The following is a 24,554-nucleotide window of genomic DNA, read 5'->3' as shown; positions in this document are numbered from 1 at the left end:
TGCCAAATATAAATGTAGAGATGCTCAAATACAGGTACAACAGTAAAACACATCTGCCATAACTAACATCCTTGGTCAACCACTAGTAGTGTAATTGCATAATGTTTCGGGAACTGCAGAAGGTTGAAGGTACACCAATTAGTATCAGGTTGAATTTGCACAAGCAACTTTCAACTATTGATTAATGTACTTTAGACAGCTAGAAATGCCTAGAAAGATTCCCACTCCCATAAAATGTTAACTTCCTTGACAGCACAGAAGTAGCAATTAGACCAAGAAAAAAATTTAATACTTCAAATATGATAACTTTCTGTATATGATTTATGTGACCTAATAAAACATTTCTATGCTTGAGTCTCCCAAAATGGCAAAAGAAGCTTAAAATAAATTTTGCCTAATTTGTTTAAAATGAATTATTAAAATATTGCCACTGAGATTAAGCTTCACAAAACCTTTCTTTAAAAGGTGTATGGAAGATTTTCTATTAAAAGACTGAGAAATTTTAAAAACGTAAACAAGATGAATGGAAACAAAAGTGAATACTAACAAATACTCAAGACCCACAGTGCAAAATTAACAGATGTTTTTTGCAAATTCTGAGATTAATTCGCAACTCAAAACCAAAAAGGTTATCACAGCTCTCTCCCTTCTCCATGGTGTTCTCCGTAGAATACATCTAATGTGCATCTACGATCTTGTTCAAAATGACTCACCTTCGTTTTGCTCAAATTCATCTAAAACCTTATCGAGGTTATATGCCTCTGCTTGGAAATAGTTCTCCATTTGTCAGGGAAAGACCACCAGATTCCCGTCTGAACCTGCCAGAGAAGAAATTACAATCAGATATTTAACCTTCAGTCAGCAGGGTTCTACTACATATTGCCCTGATTTAAAGGGAAACGGATCCTTCGTAAATCAAATTTTACACACATTACATGCATAAATCAAAAGTATTTTACAGGAATAAAAATTTTTTGTGTGTTTAAACTTGTTTAATTCAGATTAACCACCTCCCCAGGCTTGCTTTGGATTTTATTACCTCTCATCTCCCAGGTTTATAAATATGTTTTTTTACAATGTTAAAATTTAAGCAAAACCCAGATTTTTTTTTTAGATCATAGTATTTGCAAACACTTCCAACATAATGTTTTTAAAAATCCTGCCACACACAAATAAAAAAGTAAACATGTTGATGTGAACCAGGTGTCTACAGCAACAACATTTGAAGAACAGAGGTTCATTTTTACACAGTGGCTGTCACAGCAACAGAAAATATCCTCATCAGATGAGTAAAAGAATACTAAACAAACAAAGTTTGCAAATCCATGTCAGTTCAAAGTAGAATGTATTCCACACCACAGAACTTATAAAACAATATGCATATCTGTCCCTATGCTTAATTCAATGCATTTTCCATTTAGTGTGGCAGATCTTTTTGAGAGGCCAAAGTAAAAGGACATTCTTCTCAGGATTTGGAAGAAAGTTATATACAGGCAGCACATCAAACTGAATTCCACAATTCAGACATTCCCTGACTGCTTAGAAACTTCACTTCAGGGCAATGTAACAAAAATGAAAGTCACGTAGTTCTTTCTCATGCAGTGTTCACTTAGGATCTGTAAAATGCTACCTATATAGGAAACAATTTTTCTGACATCTGAAGCTTTTATTTTCATTACATTTCATGACAGATTTTTTTCCACCACAATGAACAGGGAGAGAGGGAAGAGGAAGACTTTTCATCAGTAGTTACTGAAGTACAGCTACTGTAACAGATGATCAAGGATATGTTTAACTGAACAACGTCAAACCACGTGCCTTTTCCCCTCACAGCTCATTATCAATGCCTCTCCAAGTGTTTGAAGGCATTGCCTCAACTTCTCACATTCAAGAAAATCACTGACCTCCACCTGAACATTTAAACAGAACTGTCATTAAAGCCAGCAATAGCCTTTAAGATATTTCAAAACCCAAACGATGACGGCAGTGTGATGCTGTCATTAAGGTGGCATTGCCGCATTAACGTGTCTAACCATCAGGATCACCATAATGGTAAGAGCAAAATTGCTCCAATTGCTCCCGCCAGAAAATAACAGTCTAGAGAACCAGAAAGCCAAGTAACAATCTAAAGATCAGATTCAGTTCTGTGCTACCACTGATTAGCTCATGTGGCTTTGAACAAGTAGCTTCAACTCTCCATGCTCCTGATTTTTTAATGTATACTGGGCTAGCAGTGTTCTGTGTCACTCCTCATTTCCCAGAGACGCTTCAAAGATTCATACTTGTAAAAGTTGTTGAAGGACTTAATGGGTGTTACTTGAATTGTGCTAGCTCTTAAAATGCCTGCTTTAATAGTTCTTGTTTCCCTGAAAGGCAGGCACCGGAAATCCAGCAAAATGCACAGAAGTAAATAGTATCATCAAAAGATAATACTCTCAGGCAAGAAAGGAAGATGACAAGGGAGAAATGAAAAAAAAACAAACCCCAACCCTAAGTAATTAATGAACTTTCTACAACTCCGCATAATAAATAACATTTTCGCCCTAACAGTAGGAATATGGTCTTTTTGCTACCAAAGGCTTGTAGCAACAAGTCACCCTGATTCATTTTTTAAAAACATTCACTACTGGCAAAGACATCTTCACTGAGAAATATGTGCCATAACCTATATACCATAAAGAGAGACCCTGATTTGATCTGTTCTCTGAACATCATCCAAAACAGCCTTATTCTCTTCAGAGTTGGCTTTCAATGTTGTGAAATAAGGAAATGGAGGAGGAGAGGGCGAGAACCTTGTTTTGCAGTAAGAAACAGTGTTAGACCTGACAGCGAGACTCCAGCTCAATTAAAAACCTGCTCTTTTACACTTGAGATACAACAGACACAAGAAACATGTCAGAGGAAGTTTCCAATTTAAAACTGTACTTTACTTTAACATTACCTCCATAACATCTGGATTTGAGGAAGACATCAACCAGTTTAATTTCAATCACTACAACATTAAATACAGCTTTGTGTTTATCGTGGGCAACAGCTACAATTAGGTTATCGATACAAAGAGATCATGCCTTAAAATATCATCAAATGCAGAGTTCAAGTTTCTAAGGTTGACCTCAAATTTGACAAATGGTGTTTTTAAAAGATGACCATGCTACAACATAAATACATTGCTACTTAATAGAATCAGATTAAACTATGTTTTAAAGATATATACAAAAAGCCAACTTTAAAGAAAATTAGTGTAATAGCAACTTAGAAGTTGCAATAAGCATCACCCCCCAAAAAAGACCACTTTGCAAAGAAATTCAGAGTTAAACTAGACGTGTCACATTACAAACTCCCAGATTTGTCCTCTGTTCTGGGATTTTAGATTAACTCCTTCTGCAAGGAAAATAGATGACTGGCCATATAATTTACTGTACACAGATGCAAAGATTATAACAAAACCAATGGAGAAGCTGGCCAGCTTGATCAAAAGCTGCATTTCAGGAGGCTAAAAAAAGCTCACATTTTACATTCTCTACCCAAAGCCAGGTTCTGACCTCTAACCGTGACAGTGTACTCTTTGATCCCTCAGATACCTACTCTAAGGTCTTCCTGAGTTATCCAGTCTGCCCACCAAATCATTGCATTAAAAATATTTTGTACATTTTATCTGAAACAATTACATTTACCACACACATTTCACTTAAATCAAAATAATTTTAAAAAGCAGATGCTTCTCCTTACACATCCAAATACTAAAATCATTCAAATTACATCCAAACTGCAAGAGTTTGGAGGTTCTCTTGCACCTTTCTCTACACCTCATTTCAGCTCCTTAATAGGAAGCATCTTTACTAACTCAGTAAATATCAAATATTGAAAAGTTAATTACATCCTGTCCCAATGAATATTTCACTTGAATTTTTTTTTCCATTCAGAGTTCTAAACAACCAAAATTAACTCACTACAGTAAGACTGTTCTGTACAAAATGCCATATAATTTCACATCTATTTATCATGTATTTAATTGACATTCTGATGACAACGTTCCAGTCTAGCAAACAATTGATGAAGATGTGAATAGTTATTCCTAGGCAAAGTCCTGCTACTAAGGTCAATGATGCAAAGAGTATTTGTCAGTGAAGCACTGCAAGACTGAAAAGTGTCATACAAAATTCTTGTGTTCTAAAGTTAAACTGTGACGCTGTCTGAAGGCATCGCACGCAGATTTCCATGCACTTTCGTGACAAAAAAGCGCATCCAGTCAAGGCATTCACTAGGACACAAACACAAACACAAGCTCTGCAATATGGGTGGCCCCAAAGAAATAGGCTACAAGCATTGATTTTGTTTTGTTTTGTTTATTTAAGAGAAGACAAGCAAGTTGATGGGGAAGGAACACTATGCTGATTATGTAGTTGCTGAAAACATGTTTTTAAGTAACTCTTTAGATGACTGCATTTTGATTCTGTGTAACTTTCAAATGCTTAGAAAAATTCAGACTTGACCATTCATACAACTTCCAAACCTGTCTGAAAGCCTGACAAAATTACTTCAGAACTAACTCAAATTTATGCACGTTAGAGTAAGTAGAATATAAGCCACGTTTGCCCCCGACATTTCCTAAATTTTTCATTGTCATACAAATCAGGAACAAGATATGCCTAACCAAAGAAAGCAGTGTTAGAAGTTCATAATAAATACAATCATCTTTATTGACTTATGTTAGGGTTTGGATTTTAAATTTTATATTATGTCATTTTATAACATTAGAAAAGGACCACGTGTTTAACAACATATATAAATGTTAAGAAGGCATATAAAGAAGACTTAGAATTTTGTTCCCACTTCCTTATAATCCCGATGTTGTTCATAGTATCTGTATTAACATCTCTATTATCTAATATTAAAGATCTAATATTTGTGAGTTTAAATTTGGTCCAGTATGACAAAGAGATTTGTTCTATATTTTTAAAAATCCTAAGTAGAGAGAACTATTTGTAAACAAATATATGTAACCATATGAATTCTGAAGCTCAAATACTGATACACAAACATGCAATAAGCCAAAAATCCAGAGTGATGGGTGCTCATACTCCAAACTGAAGAGAGAAACGACCTGTTATATCATTATTGTTATTTCACTTACTGATGTACCAGGATACATGGAGAAACTTTAATTTTTAAACACAATCACTAAGCTGACTGCCACTCTAAATGAGATCTCATTATCTGTGCAAGTAGGTATTTCTCAGAAAAGGTCAGCTGCAAATCTTCAGGTCTAACATCTAAAATTATTATTATTATATGAAAGAACACAACAATCCCCCCAAGCTTTTCCAGAAGTTTCTGATCAAGGGCAAAACACACTGGCAAACCCACAAAAGCCCTTACTGCCCTATTCCTGACCGAAAAGGAGGACGAGTACTCATGTTCCTAACAGACAGGAATACTTCCTGACCAAATACATCGTCAGCAACTCATACTTTTGCCAGTTTAAGATCTAATACTTCAACTGGGCATAGCCAGCAACTCAAGATCAACACAGAAAACAAACAACCCTCTAACACAGCATGCTATAATAATTGGGTCGCTGTTTTCCCTGTGGTTTAGAATTTAATTTTAATATTTTTATGAAATATCCAACATAAATAAAAAGAAACATATTCCTTTACAGATCTTTGGAAACTTTGATTGTAACTCACCACTATACCACTATAAAAGTTTGAAACAGTTTTAGAATTATTCTAGTCCCAAATTTCCTCCTAGTATAAAGGCTGAAATTATATTTTTAAAGGATCCTTGGTACTTGTGAAACTCTTCAGTATTCCTCAACTATTCCAAGCCATGGCATGGAGAGAAGCTGACGAGCAAACACACAACTCAAACTCTGGAAAAGTGAGAATAAAAACATGAGCAAATCAGGAAGAAATTTCAATGGCAATTTTAGCTGTACGCTGCCAAAAAGGAGACACTTCCTAAATTAGTATATATTGGGATGAACAATATGAAGAAGAGGATATCGTGCCAGTGCAACGAAAAGGAGGCATAAATCACAAATTCAGGGAAAAGCATAAGACAGTTTTTCAATAATACAGTCCATGCAAAGATTTGGCAGAGAAGACTAATTATAGCCAAAAACCCCATTAAATAGCAAATTTCTTTTTTTAATTCTGTATCAAAAAAAAAAAAAAAGAATTCAATGGCTACTATCCACTGGTACTCTAAGTCCAGAACCCGAGATCACTTGGTACCCATTGCAGAGTCATCTCCTGTCTTTCATGGCAAAAAGCTAATGAAAATATGCAGCCTGTCAATCAGTTTATTTTCAAGCTCCTGCTGGATCACAGCTCATGGGTAATTCAGAAACTCTGTGGTTTACTTATCAATTTCTTCATACAACAGCATGGACTTATCATCATCATCTTCATCTCTAAAACTTAAGAACTTAAGTTTTATCAAGTTTACAAGCTCTGCTCTCCCCTAATGTCTAAATATAAAGAGGCATGTACCACAATGTCTGTCATACGTATCCAGAATTACTATCCTAGTCACCATAGCATTTAGACATAAAACAAACTTTAATTGATTAGTGGGGAGGGAAGGAGATAGAAGTAAAGGACAGAAAAACCTTCCTTAAAATTAGATGGTATTCTGAACAGGCTTAACCTTGAGACTGCCTCTCAAGACAGCTCAGATATCCCACATGCCAGCTGCTTCTTCAGAAATGATCCGTACAAAGAGATAGGCCTTGTGTTATACCTGCAAAGTGGCAAGACTCAGATTTGTTTTGGTCTCTGTGATAAGGAATTATGTAACCCATGATCTTCTGCACTGCACATCCTAAAATACCCTCAAGATTTTTTTCACCACCGGAACTGACAGCCTTAAGGTCTTTCAAATTTTCTTGACTCTAACAGCGAGTGACCAGCACACAATCATATTAAAACTCTATAATAAAAAATGCACCAAAAGGAAATAATACCAACATACAACTATTAGTCTCACAGCAAAGGCCTAAAAATCAGAGAGTATGTAAAGAACCAGAGTAAGATCTCAGGACTTTCTATAATGCTGTCCTGCGTAGACTACTCTTTCAATATGAAACTGTGAACATACACACTTCAGTAAACTCTTACTAAACAAAATACCCAAGTAGTTTATTATAGTTCTCACCAAAAAAATATATGAAAGACTCCTAAGATGAAAGTCACAAGGGGCACGATCAAACTGAAAACAAACATTGCTCATTCATCCTGATAAAAAACAGACGTCCAGAAAATGTCGTTTTCCCATAGCATGACAACATGGAATTACATATCAACTGGACAAATTAATTTATTAGATCTAGTGCTCCTCAGGACTTCCTTTAACCCCAAAAAACAATGGTCAAGTCCACATATTGTTGCAGCTTCCTTAGTGACCTTTGTATTATTTGCCTCCGGGAGGACGAAGTCAAGCACCTTTGCTGTAATGAACAGCTTGTTGAGAGTTCAGCAATAGCTGTATTTTTAACTGATGAGATCTGCCTACAGCACCGACTGAGGAAGAAAGACTGTGCCCACTTCCCCCCCCCCGCAACCAAAATAAGACACATCTTTGCTCTAAAACAAGGCAATTACTCTTAATAAAAAACAGAACAACAAAATGCTAAAAATACTCCATCATTTTCTATATAAACTATATATCCATATATAGAGATGTATGTATATAAATATATATCCATAAGCACACATAAAAATACATGCATTTCACGTAGAAACCCCTGAATCAATATATTCTAAAGAGAACTTGCCTCTTACCTTTTTCTCTTATACATATGTTAAGAAACGAATGACCCTGTGCCTACTCATGATGACTGCAGCACAACCAGCCAGTTCTGCTGAATCAGTGTGTTCTACTTGATCCTGGAAAGAAAATATAAACATGTATTTTATGATTGGTAATTCTGCCACAAACTATGTTTTTTCAACGGATGACTGCAGCTAGCACAGGCACATTTGGCAAATGCTGCAAGCCTTCAAATGATTTGGATTACATTTGCAGCTTTAAATTCAGGGATCTATGCACTATGCCACTATTGCACTCCAATATTATAGTAAAAAAAGCTTTTAATAAAAAACACATTGCTTCCTATTATTCTTCATTTAACTGTAAACTCATAGAGTGAGACAGCAACTCAAATGTCCTTGTATTCCTGATGACCTTGACTGTAACGCTTAATTTATAAAACTAGCCTCTGAAGTTAATTATATTACACTACAATAGGCCTTCCAAAAATAAAGAGCTAGTAGCGTTGATACTTAACAAAAATTCACGGCCCTCTGGATTCCGTAAACTGTATTCATCAGCTTCACGCTGACTTTGTTACAGCTAAACAACTGTTTGTCTTCAAATTATTCCCTCTACAATCTTAGGCTCCCTTCATTTCCTAAAGGCTTCTTCTCTCAAAAACCACAATAGCATCAATAGCACCTCCAACAGTAGGTAGGACCAAAGCAAAAAAAGAGTTTTCAGAAGACACTGTCTTGTTCTCTAAACTACAGCATTTCTATAGGTCAGGTGCTCATTTTCACAGACCGCATCCTAACACTCAACATAGCTCAAAAATCCAACACAGCCATGAGCAAAGAGAATAGACTAGTTTATGACAAACAGTGAAACAAGGAGTTAGATAAGCTATATTCACGTTTTAAGGTTTGCTGCTTCTGGTTTTTGACCTGTTAGTTAGTTGAAATACTTACTACTGCCCTGATGAAGCAGCATATGTTAGAAAAAAAAAAAATAAATCTTAAAACTCCAGCGAAATGATCAGAGCTAAAAAAAAAATAATCAGTTCTCGGTGCATGAAAGTGTTATTCAGTGTTATACTACAATTTTCCCAGGGTTGTTTATTATTCTTTTCAGAAATAAGCTACAGTAATAATTCCAGGAAACTAATGAACTGAACAGTAGCACTCCTAGTAGTACTGTTTCTAAACTCAGAATAAAATCCCACAGCTCTGTATGCCAACAGAACCATCCCCATACGCAAGTAAAATTTCTGATGCCATGGGTATTTCTACCTCTATAAGCTAAGATGAATTTTGGATATTTGGGAAATAGTAGAAATTAGTATATTACAAAGTTCTTCAGATAGGCTTGATATGCATGCAAAAATGGAGGTGAGGGAAAATTTAATTGCACTGAAAGGCTTCAGAATGATAAGCTTTTTCAAAGGGATATGAAATACCTATGGAAGCAGGGCAAGGCTATCTGTACCACCACCACGTCCCCTCCTGGCCTGTAGGTGGAGGAGAATTATTCAGTTTCCATGAACCCTTTGAAAAGATAGATCAATTAATGACAATCCAGTTTGTGATTTATGACAAGGCCTGTCAACTGCATCACGAACATCAAACACATTTCACATGAACCAGTCGGTCATACATTAACCACAAACTTGAATCTTTACCAATCAGAAATGGATCAGACCTAGCAACCTACAGCTGAAACGTGCTGTGCTGTTACCAGTGCTCTAAGCCAAGCCAACAAGCCTTACAGGGAAGTGATATTCAGGGCAACAGTACAGCTTTATTATTCATTGTTTTTATTCTGATCCATCTTCCTTGTTCCATTCTTCCCAGGTAATAACTTTTTTGTCTGTAACCATTCAACACAGAAGAACACAGATCCAATCAATTGCTACCAGTCTCCAAAGAACACTTTGAAAAGATATTACCTGGAGGTCGTAGAGCTTTTTATTTACAATTCAACATTTACTCTCGGCAGCCATTTCCCCTTACGAAGATGAATGCAAAAATCAAAGCATGTTTACAGATACGAATATAATATATTTCAACAAAAAGCGATTTTTAAAAAGTAAATTATAAGGTTTGGATTTCCTGAAAAAATGAACAACTTGACAACAGAGCCAAATTCTTCTTCCAATATGAACTTAGTGTAAAGGAATTATATTAAAATAAAAATCAAGGACAAAAAGAACAACTACAAAAGAGAGTCAAAAATATTCACAACAATGTATCACCTAGTGATTATTAGGTTTTTCACTAATTATACACACTGCTAAAAAAGGGTTCCATCACAGTTGAAAAAAATACATACATTTCCACCTAAAAATTATGTGCCTACTGAGACCTAAGATCATTATAAATGAAGAAGAACCAGTGTCTCTGCTGTTCCAGTTTGCTTACTTGGAGCATTTCACAGTTTCTTATCTCTTCTGCTGATGGTTGGCTGAACTCTTCTGTCTCCTGCCCTAAAGTGGTATCGCTCAGGTGCTGCTTTGGTTATACCCTACATGCATGATTTCCCTCAGGAGCTCCAAGAGGGTGACTGCCAATTACTGCAAAAGCAAAACAGAAATTGAAGAGAAATTTGACAAGCAGAGACGTGCCCAGAATAAAAAGAGGATGAAGAATAGAAGAAAAGAGCTCTAAAAATATAAAATTAGAAATATCTTCCACAAAAAAGAATGCAAAAAATATTTACGTCAAATGGAAGTAATCTGAACTAGCACAAATTGGAAGAGCTTATAATAAATGGAAAGAGACTGAAAAAGAAGCAATTTTGATACTACGTTAAAAAAATGTGGAAAAAGCTCAAAGCATGAAGAGATGCTAAAAAATGCTTCGATCTACTGGCAAGGATCCAAATCTTAACTACACTACAGATCCTCTATAATGTGCTACCAGTGAGAAGATGTCTTTGAGTAGGCAGGAATACATTTGCAGCCATTTTAAGGCACTTTATTATTGCTAGATTAGTTGAACGAGGCATTATCTTAGATGCAAACCCAGATTTCAACGCTGGTATCTTAACTTCCCAGCTTGTCTACATTCTGGAACTATCACATGGGAGATTCAGGGAGACTACATACAGCAGACGAATTCAGGTCCCAACTTTGCAAGAATAAAAACTACAACAAGAAATACTAGAGCAGGGGGTTACGTTAATAGGAAAACAGTGTAGTCAAACAAAAGGGGAAACAGGTAGCAAGTTTCAGGACACACATACAATATGAATTATTTTATCTGATCAGTTAATCTGGAAGCTAAATCTTCACAAGTGGAAAAGGTGGTGTTTTTTCACTCAAGTGATGAAATGCTTGGAATAATGGTAATTTACCATATGCCCAATGATTTGTCACTTCGTAACAGTTCCTTCTCGGCCTCTTTCAGATGAAGCAGCAACTTTCAGTCAAGTTTCACATGAACATGTGTTTGTATTAAAGAATTACTGTAAGTAGAAAGACTAAGTACTATGCAGGAATGCTCTTCCCGCAAAGGCGAGACCCATCTCAGGATACACTGTCACAACAGCACCCGGAGTTCGTAAGGACAGTGTGTGTCCATGCAAGCTTCATTCTCCGTTGCTGTTACCTTGCCTGAACACTACATTGACTCTCAAACAACTATTAATTCTGCACAAAGTACAGGGATCCTTCTACCTAGTGTTTGCCAAATAAAAGGGCAGGCGGGCATTATCAAATACCTGTGACACAGCAGGAGCAGTATCTGTGTCATGCACATGAAAATGCCTGCAACAGCAAGGACTTTGGATTAGGCCCCAAATTAAACATTTCAACATAAATTGTTCTATTAATAAATTAAACTAGCAGCCATGCAATACAACCAGAAAAAAAAAATTGTTTTTAAAACTCTTATTTATTAAAGGAGACTCAACAAATAACAAAATAATTTTTCAAAAATACCTTGTCTAAGAAACAGTTCAGGATTAGAAAATCCCATTAAAACTCGCCATAAATCCATTTAATAAGAAATACTAAAAACAGCAGCAAGTGATGAAATAAATATATATAACAAATATAAACAAGGTCGCTTCTAATCCTTCTTCAGCACCAAAAGCTCAACATGACCAAGTATCCTTTGGTTTTATTTCCCATAATTCGCTGATGTTCCTACTACTCAATATAAATTAACGAAAGGGTAGACTGGGGCATGGCAGACTATTTCTGTGTAATACAACACTTCGTACCAGCTCACTACCCATGAATGCTGACAAAAGATAAACTATTTCAATGTTGCGTTGGTTTGCCTTTTTTTCCAATCAACTGCACAAATAGAGATGGACAATGCCTAAAGCAGAATACAGTTGCTCTAATTATTTCACTAATATTTGCATCTTTTCCTGTGACTTTTCCCCATGCCATTTTAAAGCTATTATTTTGACTTTTGTCTCCAGCCAAGTCTCCATAAGGAGACATTCACGCATGCCAGAGCAGCAGTAAGGCAGTCAAAAGAGCAGCAACTTCAAAGAAACGTTATAGAAAGTATCACAGTCAAAAGTAACAGGGAGACAAGAAAAATTATAGCAGCGTTATCAACCTTTGTCCTCCACTAAATAAGAGAAAGCAGCCCAACTGAAAAGGACACCTGCTTTATAAAACTTTAGAGTAGAAAATAAATTCAACTTCCTACCTTTTTTACTATTTCAAGGAGAAAGAAATTGATTTATTTGCTTGACACAAAAACCAGCCTTGCCTAAAAGCCCATCCTTCCTCAGCAGGCTGCAGAAGCAGAGCCCTCAGCACCTGGAGACAGGAACCACATGTCCTTCTTGCATAACTACTTTTGACTCCCTTGAAAAGTATCCATACCCAGCTCCTTGGAAGAACAAATAGATAGGTTTACACTGCAGCACTGCCTTCAATGCAAGTTTTTCCAGAGGAATATGGTTGGAAAAAAAGAGAAAATCCTTTCCTGAGCTTACCCATACACTTACGGACCTCATTTCAAAATTTAGTGGTTTAGAAATCTAATGTTTTATAACACTTTGTTTTACATAACTCACAAGTTTAAAATACTGTAAGCCACAAAAAAATTAATGCACACTTCATTAAACATAAATTTAATATGAAATCGTGTTTCTTAATTTGTGCATGGATTCCATGTAATGTCATCAATGTAATGATGTGCTTTTAAAAAGAAAATCAGTAAATTTAACACAGTGAAGTTGTTATTTGACTTTATTCAAATACAAACTAAAGCAAAACGTATAGAATAAATATGTTTATGAGATGACTTTTTATGTTTCTGTATTTGAGAAACAGGGGTTTGACTGTTCAAAGTTAATGTTTAACAGATACGAAGAATAAAATTATTTAAAGTCACACACTATGTATCTCAGCATGGATTAATCCTGTATTCTAATACTTTATGTGTCTTCCCCCTTTCTAATGTAGGGTAGAAAGAATGAATTCCAAATATACTGATCATTCTTTCAGATGTTTCTTGGATTTGAGCAATATGGAAAAAACTGACTAAGGTACCCTAGAATCACTAATTAAATGCCTAAAACTGCCAAGGAACCGTCCTTTTTATAAAACCCATGAGGGGCCAACACTTGCAGATGCCATGAGCAAAATCGGTATTCAATAATAAAAGCCAGAATTGCCCCGCAACCAGAATGGAACAGATGAAAAGGACAACAGGCAAAGAGGGAAACCGCTTCGCCACCATTTACTGGCCCATCAATTCTGAGTTGTACCCACTGGGGAGAGAAGCTGCTAGAAGCGACACAATTTATGTACTCAGCTGCTCTTTAGAGAAAGGACAATCTGTACCGAAAAAAAGTCTGAAAGTCTACAGTCACTTTCTACTGAAGAGCAGTCAATCAGCTACTCAAGCTACCTTTATCAACACACTTGTATACACCCTCTTTCCAACATTGTTATGGTCATTTTTACTTATTTGATAGCTATGTAACATAACGGTGTTCTAAAATCTTACGCACACACATTTTTAAGAAATATCATAGTTATAGACAGCAAATAGTTACTATTTCGCAAATCCTATTTATGTAGAGCTGGATGACCATGCATCCCTGAAAAAAAATTCAGATATCTATGAATTTTTATCTCATACTCCCTTCAACCTAAAATTATCGCAAAGGAAGTAACTTTTAATTCCCATTTTGTGTTGATATTCATATCACACCAAGATTAAATTTTTATGTATATATATACACACACGCAATACTAACACATTATAAAACATTGCTGTCTTGTCAAATGTAGCAAAGTTTACTCCCACGTTTGTGATCTTGATCTAACTACACTGCTGATGCTCACAGTGCATTATGTCTCAAGTCATCGGTAACTAGTAACTCAATACAACTCAAAACATCCATGGCAACAGTGTGTACTGAAACTGCTATTTCTGAGTATGATTCTCATTTATGCTAAGGTCCATTAACATGCTTTTAACAGTGCTGAGGGGACTAAGCGCTAACCAACAGAAATGATGAGTAAATTGTATTCAGATTCGCTGCAAAGCCTTTTTTTCTATTGCTTCAGTGGTGCAATATACCAATCAGGACATATACTTTAAAATTATGTAAGACTTAGAAAAGCTTTATTTATAAAACTAAGTGCTCATAATTCTGTGTCATTGCTAGCAGTCACGGGAAATAAAGGCTTAACAGATAAAAAAAACCAAAAAATTTGAAAGCATTCATTATTAATGAGTGAATATACAGTTTTCAGAAATCTTACGGAGCTCTAGGAACACCAAATCCTCCTAAACTCAGATGCAATGTTTCTGAGTCCAAAACTGAGAAATCTCTGCCACTTCTCTCCCTACCTCTTTTCTTTACCTTTCCTTCTTAGACTGTAGTACATTCTTGTGTTGCATTTTCTTCATCTTATTTTCCCATCTCAAACACTTTCCTTCCTCACTCCTTCCTGCGTCTGTTTTCTTTATCCCTACCCGAGCTTCCTTCTTTCTTTGACAAAAAAATGAGAAACCACATGTTTCAACATCACTGTTCAGATCAACTGGTATAAAACAGTTGTAAATGACCTTATTAACCACAGGATATTATTCCTCACTTCTAAGAATGATAGGAACAAATCCTGTAACAGTGGTGATGCGCCCACTTTTTAAACATAAATGAACGTCTTTACACAAAATAGCTACCAAAAAAGAAAAAAAACGACACGTGGCTAAAATAACAGTCAAACCATAAGACATCGTTGTAACTGTCAACTGCCTTCTACCTATCCTCATCATTATTTACTGATGCCATGGCTCCTTCATGAATTCATTTAAAGCTTCAACCTCTTTAGACTGTGAAATACAATTTTTGACACATACACACAAAGGGTATCCAGCATCTAGGACCAGCACAGCTACCTGCTTCTTCCCTCAAGCATCTATATATTTAAAACCTCTAGTTAAGACAAGATTTATTAACTACATAGGAGCTACTATTGATATATTTCCTCAAAGTAGAAGAAGATACAACTGCATCTACAAGCCATCTGTACAGAAACGAAGCATAATGGCAAAAAAAAAAAAAAGGGAAATATAACAACAAAGGGTATTACAGGAAAAGAGTGAGGGAACAAAACAACTACATATACATGCATCTATTGCCCATGAGTCTCAAGAAACAATTTCTAATTCTTGTCATCATAAAACCCATGTTCATTCTATAGGAGTATACACAAAAAAAACCCAAAACAATTTATGTGCAGATTCCAGCGATAGGTTAAAATGCCTTTTACAGGTGAATTGTTAACTAAAACTAAAGTAAATACAATATAGAGGCTATTATGCCAGTACACTAATAAAATTACTTCAAAGCACAAAAGTACACAGGTAGACTGATGCTTAAAGTTAAGTAAAGACCTTTTAAAGTTACATTTATAAAAGAATCAAGAAAGAACTGTAAAATACATGAAGGATATTGGGGTTTTATTCAGCCTTCATCATTTATACAAAAACACAGTATGAAATTCCTACAATCAATGCAATTTGATGTTTCAGTTAAGAGGCTGTTTCAGTATATACACTGTTTAAAGCAATCTGTTAATAATACAACCTAAGAAGTGCACTTCGCACATACTTTCAAGCTCACCAAATAAGATAGCATTAAAATACTCATTTTGAATTAATATAGCACTCACAATGTAACTTTGTAACAATACGCTCCACTACACTAACAAACTGGCCAGCAAACAGGAACAATAGCTATATACTGACATACAAACCCCCAAAAGGGCATAGATCAGATACCTGTGCCTTTCTCTACAAAACACAAGTCTCTTAAGTAAGCTACAGCATGTATTTCTACTGTATTGCAGAAGAACATGCAATTTCAAAAAGTCTGCTAGATAAATGAAAAAAAAAATTAATAGGCAAAGGGTGAACTTTTCTCTGACATGATCTCAATTCATATTAAATGCTCATTTATCTGCATTACAGTCCAGATAGAGAATAAAAAATTACATTGACATGATTGGTTTGCTGGGTATATTTTAACCATGTAACTTTTCTGTCTCCTCCACCCTACAAAGAAAATTCAGTATTCACAATTTCAATACCACAAATAAGAAGAGGTCTTACGTTTTGGTAAGTGTTCAGTTACTATCACTTTCCAAGTTCTGTATCTTTGATCTGATCTCCTACAGAAATGAAGATTATGGAATCATATTGTTCACTTACTATTTTTTATGCTCATCTTTCCCCAAAAAAATATACGGTCATGAAAATTAGTATCTGCACAGTAAAAACAAATCCAAATGACTGCCCTCCAAGGGAAAAGCAAGCTGCTATATGTATTTTTGGCAGCAACCTGCTGGGCAATCAATACCCACACAGCTCTGGAAAAAACAGAACTATGCTGCTATGTGAGAAAGCTGGGACTACTGCAGACAGGGAAGGAAGCGAAGAGATACTAAGGGGCAAAAAGGATTTAAATCTACAGAAAAACAAGCTTCTTTCATCCCACTGATGGTAGAACAGTATGCTTACCAAGTATCTCAAAAGATTTGGGCGCGTATAACAAATTCCGTTTACACTATAAAAGTCATTCAACACATCTTCTAATTCAAAACAAAACACAGGTCTCTCCGTCTCCAGATCTTGTAAGAATTTCCCTGCTACTTACAAAAATCTTTTACAAATTCTGAAGAATTATGGGTGGAAAATAAGTCCTAGCCACCAGAAAGGAATCTGGAATTAGGTTTCCACTGTTTCAGCTTGAGTGATGGGAGCTCTTTTATCTCTGGACCAGCACACTCCACTGACTCAACCCAAGAACCACTAAGCTCTTTGGAGCATCACCTTAATCAACCCCAGTGTTCTCTGCCCTCAGTCTTGCATGAGGTCAGGCAACATGCTCCCTGGATCTGTGATGTCCTGAAAATACAGGTAAGCATTATCCCTGTTCCACAGCCTGTGGAACTGACTCACACAGAGATCCAAGACGCATGCTCTTCTCTTTCATATCATGCTTACTTAAGAAATCACCAGCATCAGATATCTTCCCGTCTTCTGCGATAGTTCACTGAGGCCCACTTGCTTTTCCTTCTCTACATCACAAGCAGAAAAAGCAAATGTGATACCTCTTCAGTCACTGCACTCCCCAATCTGGTGTAGAAACAAAATTAATTTGATTTTGTTTAAATTGATATGCAAAGCTCAGAGCTGCAGAACTTGAAGAGGGAACACAAATTCAATTCTGCCAGGCATCTTCAGCAGGTGACTGGGGCAGGAATTACCTAAGTCACCCCCACAGAGATCATCAAATTCTACCTCAGATACTGGATGTGCGGCACACCCAAGACCAGAATGAGGTCTGAAACACCACAGCCCAGAGGAATCCAGATCACCAGCAACCAGGCCCCATATCCTACTGCTAATGACACCACTCTTAAACCTTCCTCTTACAATCCAACAATTCAAAAAAAATGAGAGAGAAAAAAAATAATCAAAGCTGTTGAAGAAGAAAAGGAAACAGATGAGAGAACAGTTTCATTGTCCAGGTTAAAAGAAACACAAGAAAGAAAAGTACAGTAAATAATAACTAAGAAACAAAAAAACTCACAGATCTGAAAATATCTGCAATTTTTGTCCTGTAGTATCTCCCAAACTTCCAATAATCCAACTGGCCAACCACTCAAGCAATAAATTTTATGCATATTCACATGATTTGCCAATTCTTCTTGAATTTATAACAACCACATACACCATAAATTCATAGTGTTTCAAATGGTTTGGCCTTTATTTTAGTCATCCTAAATCAATCGTCTAGATCACAGTTGGAGTGCAAACAGGTAAGCCAACATGTAGGCTGAGTTCAAAGCAGAGTTTTGACACTACAAAACTGAATCTAGAAATAGAAAAGCTCCTCTAATACTCAGTGTCATTCACAGATAAAGAAGCTATTATGCGATTTAGAAAGCTCTTTGATCTGCTTCTTACACTGAACATTACCAACTCCTTTTAAGTTCATCATACTACTTTTTAGAAAAATGTACCAGTGTATGTTCCTCCATTGATAACCTTCTATGAATTTTCTAACGTATTTCACCCATATTACGTCCCAAATACAATTTTAAACTTGGAGTGAAATATAAATGTTCTACTCAGAGCATGTGTATAAAGATTGAGTTCTATTATTTATAAAAAAAGGCTTCAGTGTATCACAGAAATAAACAAAAACTTTCATACTACAGTAATTTAGAAAAATTACAAGAATCGAGAAGTAAGGCTAGTAAGTATTACTAGGGCAGCTATGGCACTTCTGTAATTCATAGAGCACACGTGAATCTCTGACATAACTATGGCCTAATTTCAAATTATCACCTGATAGGAAATGACCTCTGATCTTTTGTATGCTGGGAAGAGGGAAAGATAGGTTACTCCCAGCTACCACTTCACCAACAAAAAAAAAAAAAAAAGGCACTGAACTTTAGCCATATACTAAACTTCGGCAAAACTGAAGTACAAGAAGTCAGTAAGTAAGACCCACAATGAAACATAACCTGTAAGGATAGTCATAATTTGGTAAACAGCATGTCTTTTCTAATTCTTAACTCGACAAGGGAATTTCTCAATGCAAAGGCTCACAACATTTCCAGCACCTCTGATCATGTCTAATTCCTCTGTCACTAATGAAGAATAGCTGGGGGACAGTCCTAAAATAGTTACCAAACTGTAATCTACAGCACAGCAATATTTTCATACATAGATAGTAGCAGAAAAAAGCAGTTCCAGCTTTGCCTGCATTAGGCTTTAGTGCTTTTTTCTAACTACTGCAAATGTCAGTTCAGCTTGAGCCAGGCCAAAAAGCAGAAAGACACTAGCGAAGACACATTACTGCATTATTTTATATACAAAGCCATACCCTAAACGAGGGTTCAGCATCACTATCTGAAGTATGAGTTGATGCCTCAAGCCTCCACTAGAAAGCTTTCCACCTTTGTTACTATGTTGGAAGCAAACCAGTAACAGAATTAGAACAAAACAATTTTAAGAAAAATTAACTAGCAATACCATTCCAATTGTGAGGTCCCACTCAACTTCATTATGCAATCAATCCCTTAAAAAAAATCATCAAGTTTCCTGTTGATATCGAAAGGAGGGGTGAAAAGTACCAAAACCAGAAGCAAAATATATGCTAGTGTCCTGGTTTGAGGTAGCATGCAATACAACTATTGATAGAAAAACCTAGACAATCCTAGCAGAGCATACCGGAATGCTTCAGTGTATTCCCTTAAACAACTGATACTACAGTGACCCCACTGACTCATAAGGTAGATTTGTAGCTTCAGTTGCCATCAAAGTATCAGAGATATAAATTAATACTAACACATACAGCAAACAAGACAAAAATATTTATAAATCCTATGTACAACACAGAGACAGGATATAGAGGGTACAGTCATTAGCATTATCTGCAAATAATTCCATAAGAAGGTAATTGCTTCTCAAGAACATAGAGACAAACAAAAAACCAATGCAAGTGGAAATTCAATACTGAGGTCCATGTTTTCCTTTGCCCAACGTACAGTGGATGCTGGGAATAGAATATGTGAAAAGTTTAATATATGGACAACAGAATTTCAAAACATAACGTATGGTCAGACTGACACATATTGACATTTCCAAATTATTAAATTTTACAGGGAAGCAAAAAACTGTTAAAGTTTCTTTAAGCTCTCTCCTCACTGGCCTTCATACTAAGACAACTATTGCCTTAGTTTATACTTAGACTGAAGATATCACGCAAGCTATTCAGAGAGCACTCTAGCTCCACACTTTCCAAAACACAGAAAATCTACCGACTGTGACTCCAAACCTGTTTTTCACATAGTTTATCACTTTTCTTTTTTTTTTTTTTTTTTTTTTTTTTTACTGTTAACAGAACTATGTCTGTGTTAAATTCAACTGACTGGATTTGCTTCAAGTCAGCTCCCACTTGAGCAGATCTGTATGACAGAATACGGAAGGAACTATTTACCCAGTGTTGTTACCCATGAGTTTCTGGCCATGCACTATTTGTCTTTAACCTATATTTCTAAATTAATTAGATTTCTCTAGTAACGACCTTTAAAATAGCTTAAATGACCCTTTATGGATTTCCTCTACCATTCACCTTCAGCCTATTTGATGCTGATGTACTACTTGGAGGCTGTTTTTTCTGAAAAATAAGTATCAATATTACACATTTCTACTTATCTCTTCTAGCAATACAACAGTAATATAATTACTGTTGTAATATTCCAGTAATAAACAATACTGAAAAGATTCAGTGAAAGAATACATATAAACTCGCCTTAAAAGTATCTTCCTATTCCATCTGTCTGCTATGGCAGTATGAATAGTAGCATTCCTAAATATCCCAAACTCCGCGTGTGTATGACGCAAAGGGAGAAAACATCATAAAGCATATTCAGGAAAGAAATACCTGTCAAAGACAAAAGCACCAAGTGCAGCATTCCATTAATCCCAATGAAAAGGTCCTGGGATCTACAATGTCTTGTAATTTTCTCTAGAAACTAACATTTAAAGGAATTACATAGTTTAATAACCTAGGTATGACACTCACACTCATTCCTTCCCACAAACACTAGCCAAGAATTAGAGCCGTTAAGATTTAACAGGGCATCTTAAAATCTACAAATGTTCAATGTCAAAAAAGAATCTTAACAGCTGAATTAAAAAAAAAGAAACTGTGTTTTGCTTTAGTTTCAACTAAGGGAAACCCAGCCAACCAAACAATACATAGGAAAGTACTTTATTTGTCTGTAAAAATAGAATCATGTATATCTATAAAATAAACAATTTTTATTTATATATAAATATATTTTTTGTGTATTAGGTTAATGGTCATTTACTTTTATCACTCTGGTTTTTCAAAGTGTGCTATTCTTTTGATAACTATATAGCGTGTTTTGCTCTAGTCGCTAGTCAAATAAATTTGTATGAATGTGTATCCCGAATTCTAATTCAAGTACAAACTACTATGTCAATGAAGGATCCTTGATATATCTTTTAAAACTTCCCATCCATTTACATTAATTGACATAATTTTCCCAGTGTTGCAAGATGCCAACACAGAAGTAAAAGCTGTTTCTATCACCTAAAACTCAATACTTTAACTTACTTTCAGCCATTTACTCTTGGCTATATATTTCTTATCGATACAAAAAGCTTTTTAAACTTTTATTATTATTATTGTTATTGTACAGACCCATTTCTCAATGCTTCACAAAAACAGGAGGGAAAACTGAGCATGTATGTTCATACTTCTGTTCATTTCAAAGTTCAAGTCTCATAAAGAATCACAAACAGACCTCTAAAACAAGCCACCTTTCAATTTCTTTAGAGACTTTAATCTCAATCACGTTAAAAAAAATAAACAATAGTCTTTATACAAAACTTTCAAAGTAGTCTATGAATAAACTGGTGTCTTCCAACAACGTTCTGGAAAAGATCACCGATTCATCAGCACACAGACTAACCATACACTGAAACTATTATCCCTCATCTGATTTTCTGTCAAGAAACTCACATTTATTTGGAAGATTCTCAGCTTAATGGATCAAAAACATTCTTCTGATCAACAAAACATGAATACACAACTTCTTCCCAGAATCTATTTCTTTTTGGCCAACTTTTATTCAAAAGCAAAGCTTCACTCTAACCCTTTTGCAAAATAATTTCCAGGTAGTTTTTTATAGACAGCCTGTAAACTTGGAAACTACCAAGCTATTTTCTGCTGAAGTTGGCACAGATAGTGGACAGGCAACAACAGATATTAAAAGCTTATCATTCTTTGGCCACAAGTTTTAATACTGCATCTTTGCTCAGTCTCTACCTTTGTTCCCTGAGACAATCACAGTCAGACTTTATGCCAAACTAAAAAAAAAACTGTATTTCATCTCAGTCTTAGCCCCAGGCCTCAGATCCTGAAACATGCGTTTGAAAGTATTTAATCCCCAGCCTAATAAAAGACTCAAAGCTAGTACATAAAAACAACACCCAATATCAGGGCTTGGCAATGCAGTTTTGGGGTGGTTTTCTTCCTTTTTCACACACTAGAGAAGGCACCATAAAGCAATGGACAATTAGAGAATCAATCACCATGTGTGACAACATGGTGACTTGTTAGGTGTAGATCAGGGCTTGAATTAGAGGGAAGCTTGCTTGAGATTTTAGGCCCCTACTCAGCTTCCATTCCAGATTCCCCAAACCTCTGAAGAGATTTTTAATTTTGTCTCTCTTGGGTCAAGGACTGTTCTTCTCATTTGGTACCACATGCCATTACTTTATAAAAAGAAGTGCACTACTGGGCTCAGGCAGTAACAAAGGATTTTGATGTTTCAATCACTGAAGGTGTATCTAAAATCTGGATTCGTTCCATGCAATCAAAAATGATTTGCTAATAAAAGTTAATTACAATGTTTTAAAACACTGCGTAGTCAGTGAAATGCTATCTAAAGAAAATAAAAGCTTTTATTCAAGTAGAACATCTCTTTTTAAAATTTATATTACTTGTTTACACAGGGCCTCTTCCAGTTTTGGATTCAGCCTGGACCAAAATACTGAGGGTAGTGTTATTCAGAAATTCTAATCTAATACAACCATCCTTAATAAAATGATTGCCGGAATTTGAGATTCCATATTCAGCCAACTTCTAATATCTGAACTGAATGAAAATATGTGTAAAAATTTAACACTCTGAAAAACCTCTGTCACAAAATAATCAAGAAAATCTTGTCTATAAATAAACAAGATAGTTAACACGAAAACATAAAGTCTATCAATTCCCATCTGCTACTTGTTTCTCAGTCTGGTTCACAAGATAAAAACAGTTCTTCAGCCACCTTCCATCATATGCACCTATTTAACCGTAACATTCATAAGCCAGTAACTAACCCACCTCTGCAAAAAGCCTGACATGCCAAGAGTGCCAGTTATTCTTAGAGTGAGACATGACCACAGTTTCACGTAATTAGAGATGTTATAAAACGCATCCCGCCCGCTCGCCCCATCCCCCCCCCCCCCCCCCCCACTACCACCACCATTGCAGGAGTGACTTGTTACACATCGTGATGAGCAAGTAACATTCCCTGCCCGGGGAGAGAGCGGAGATCAGGCCACAAAAAGGGCACGGGATGCGAACAGGGATCCTCCCCTCCCCGGGCCGGCAGCCCAGGCTGCCCGCTGCCTCCCCTGAGCGCGGCGCGGCGCGGCCCGGGGAACCGCCTCGCCTTGCCCCGCACCGGCGGCACAAGGGGGGTCCCGGGGGGGGGGAGCCCCGATGAAGGACGGCAAGAGCTCTTTCCCCTTCTGCGGCTCTTTCCCCTTCTTTTCCCCCGCCGGCGAGGGGGTCACCCATTCCACGCACCCGGGGACGGCGGGGAAGGGGCTCGGACGACCGGCATCGCCGCCGGCGAGGGCTTGAGGGGCGATCGCTGCCTTTCCCCTTGGTGGCGTGCGGGGGACAAGGGCGGCGGGGTGAGGGGGCACCCGGAGCCCCCAGGCCCTGGGCCGGGGCGGCTGCGGCGACACGGGGGCTCCGCTGAGGCGTCGGAGCCCTCCCCGCCCGCCCGCGGGGCCTCGCTCCGGGCGGCAGGGGCCTGGGGAACGGGGTACCCCGGCCTCCCGGGCCCGGGGGCTGAGGGCTGGGCGCCGCTCACTCACCTCGGGAGGCAGCAGACGCCGCCGGGTCTGCATGGCGAGGGGGATCCCCCGGGGTTGCACTCCGCCGCCGCTCGCTCCCGGGCGGGCCCCGCAGACCCCACCAGCGCTGGAGAGGCCGGCGCCCGCCCTCACCGCCTGCCAGCCGGGCTCGCTCGCTGGCTCCGCGGCCAAGGCCGCCGCAGCTACCGGCAGCCAGCGCCCCCTGGCCGGCCCCAGAGGCAGCGCACGGCACTGCGGCACCGCCGGGGAGGCAGTGCGGAGCCTGCCGCACCCCCGCCCCGCGGCGCGGGGGGCCGGGCAGGCCGCGCCGCCACCTCCGGCCCGGCCGCCTACCGCCGGGCGGGGAGCGGGAGGAGTCACCCGGCGCAGGGGGACGCGCGGCGGGGGGAGCCTGTCCGCTCACCGTCCCTTCCCCCCGCGGGGTCCCGGCGAGCCTGCGGGCCACCGCCGAGCCCCCCGCGGCCGGGGCCTGCCGCCCACACGCGCTCGCACACAGGCGGAGGGCGGCACCGGGGTTGCGCCGCAAGCCGACAGCAGGCAGCCCGGCTCCGTGCCGCTGCCCACGCCGCGGGGAGGCAGCCGGGCACCGCGCCCTCGGCCGAGGGACGT

At 37.9% G+C, this 24,554-nt stretch overlaps 1 protein-coding gene across 3 annotated transcripts in view; it reads right to left on the bottom strand.

Annotated features, from left to right (window-relative positions):
* The window catches only part of ZFYVE9 (zinc finger FYVE-type containing 9), a 61,509-nt gene extending 37,284 nt beyond the window's left edge, over positions 1-24,225 (bottom strand). Inside the window, exons 1-3 of one of the 3 annotated variants that reach the window (XM_074599029.1) lie at positions 23,946-24,225; positions 7,788-7,892; positions 714-818 (exon numbers count right to left, since the gene is read on the bottom strand). In XM_074599029.1, coding sequence (XP_074455130.1) covers positions 714-783 — 70 coding nt within the window. In that variant the 5' untranslated portion in view covers positions 784-818; positions 7,788-7,892; positions 23,946-24,225. The remainder of the gene's footprint in view (positions 1-713; positions 819-7,787; positions 7,893-23,945) is intronic. The other 2 variants (XM_074599031.1, XM_074599030.1) reach the window with 2 other exon arrangements.
* Positions 24,226-24,554: the final 329 nt, after the last annotated feature.

Source organism: Larus michahellis, chromosome 8, assembly GCF_964199755.1.
Source record: "Larus michahellis chromosome 8, bLarMic1.1, whole genome shotgun sequence".
NCBI classification, from domain to species: Eukaryota; Metazoa; Chordata; class Aves; order Charadriiformes; family Laridae; genus Larus; species Larus michahellis.
This window is presented reverse-complemented; position numbering and strand designations above follow the sequence as displayed.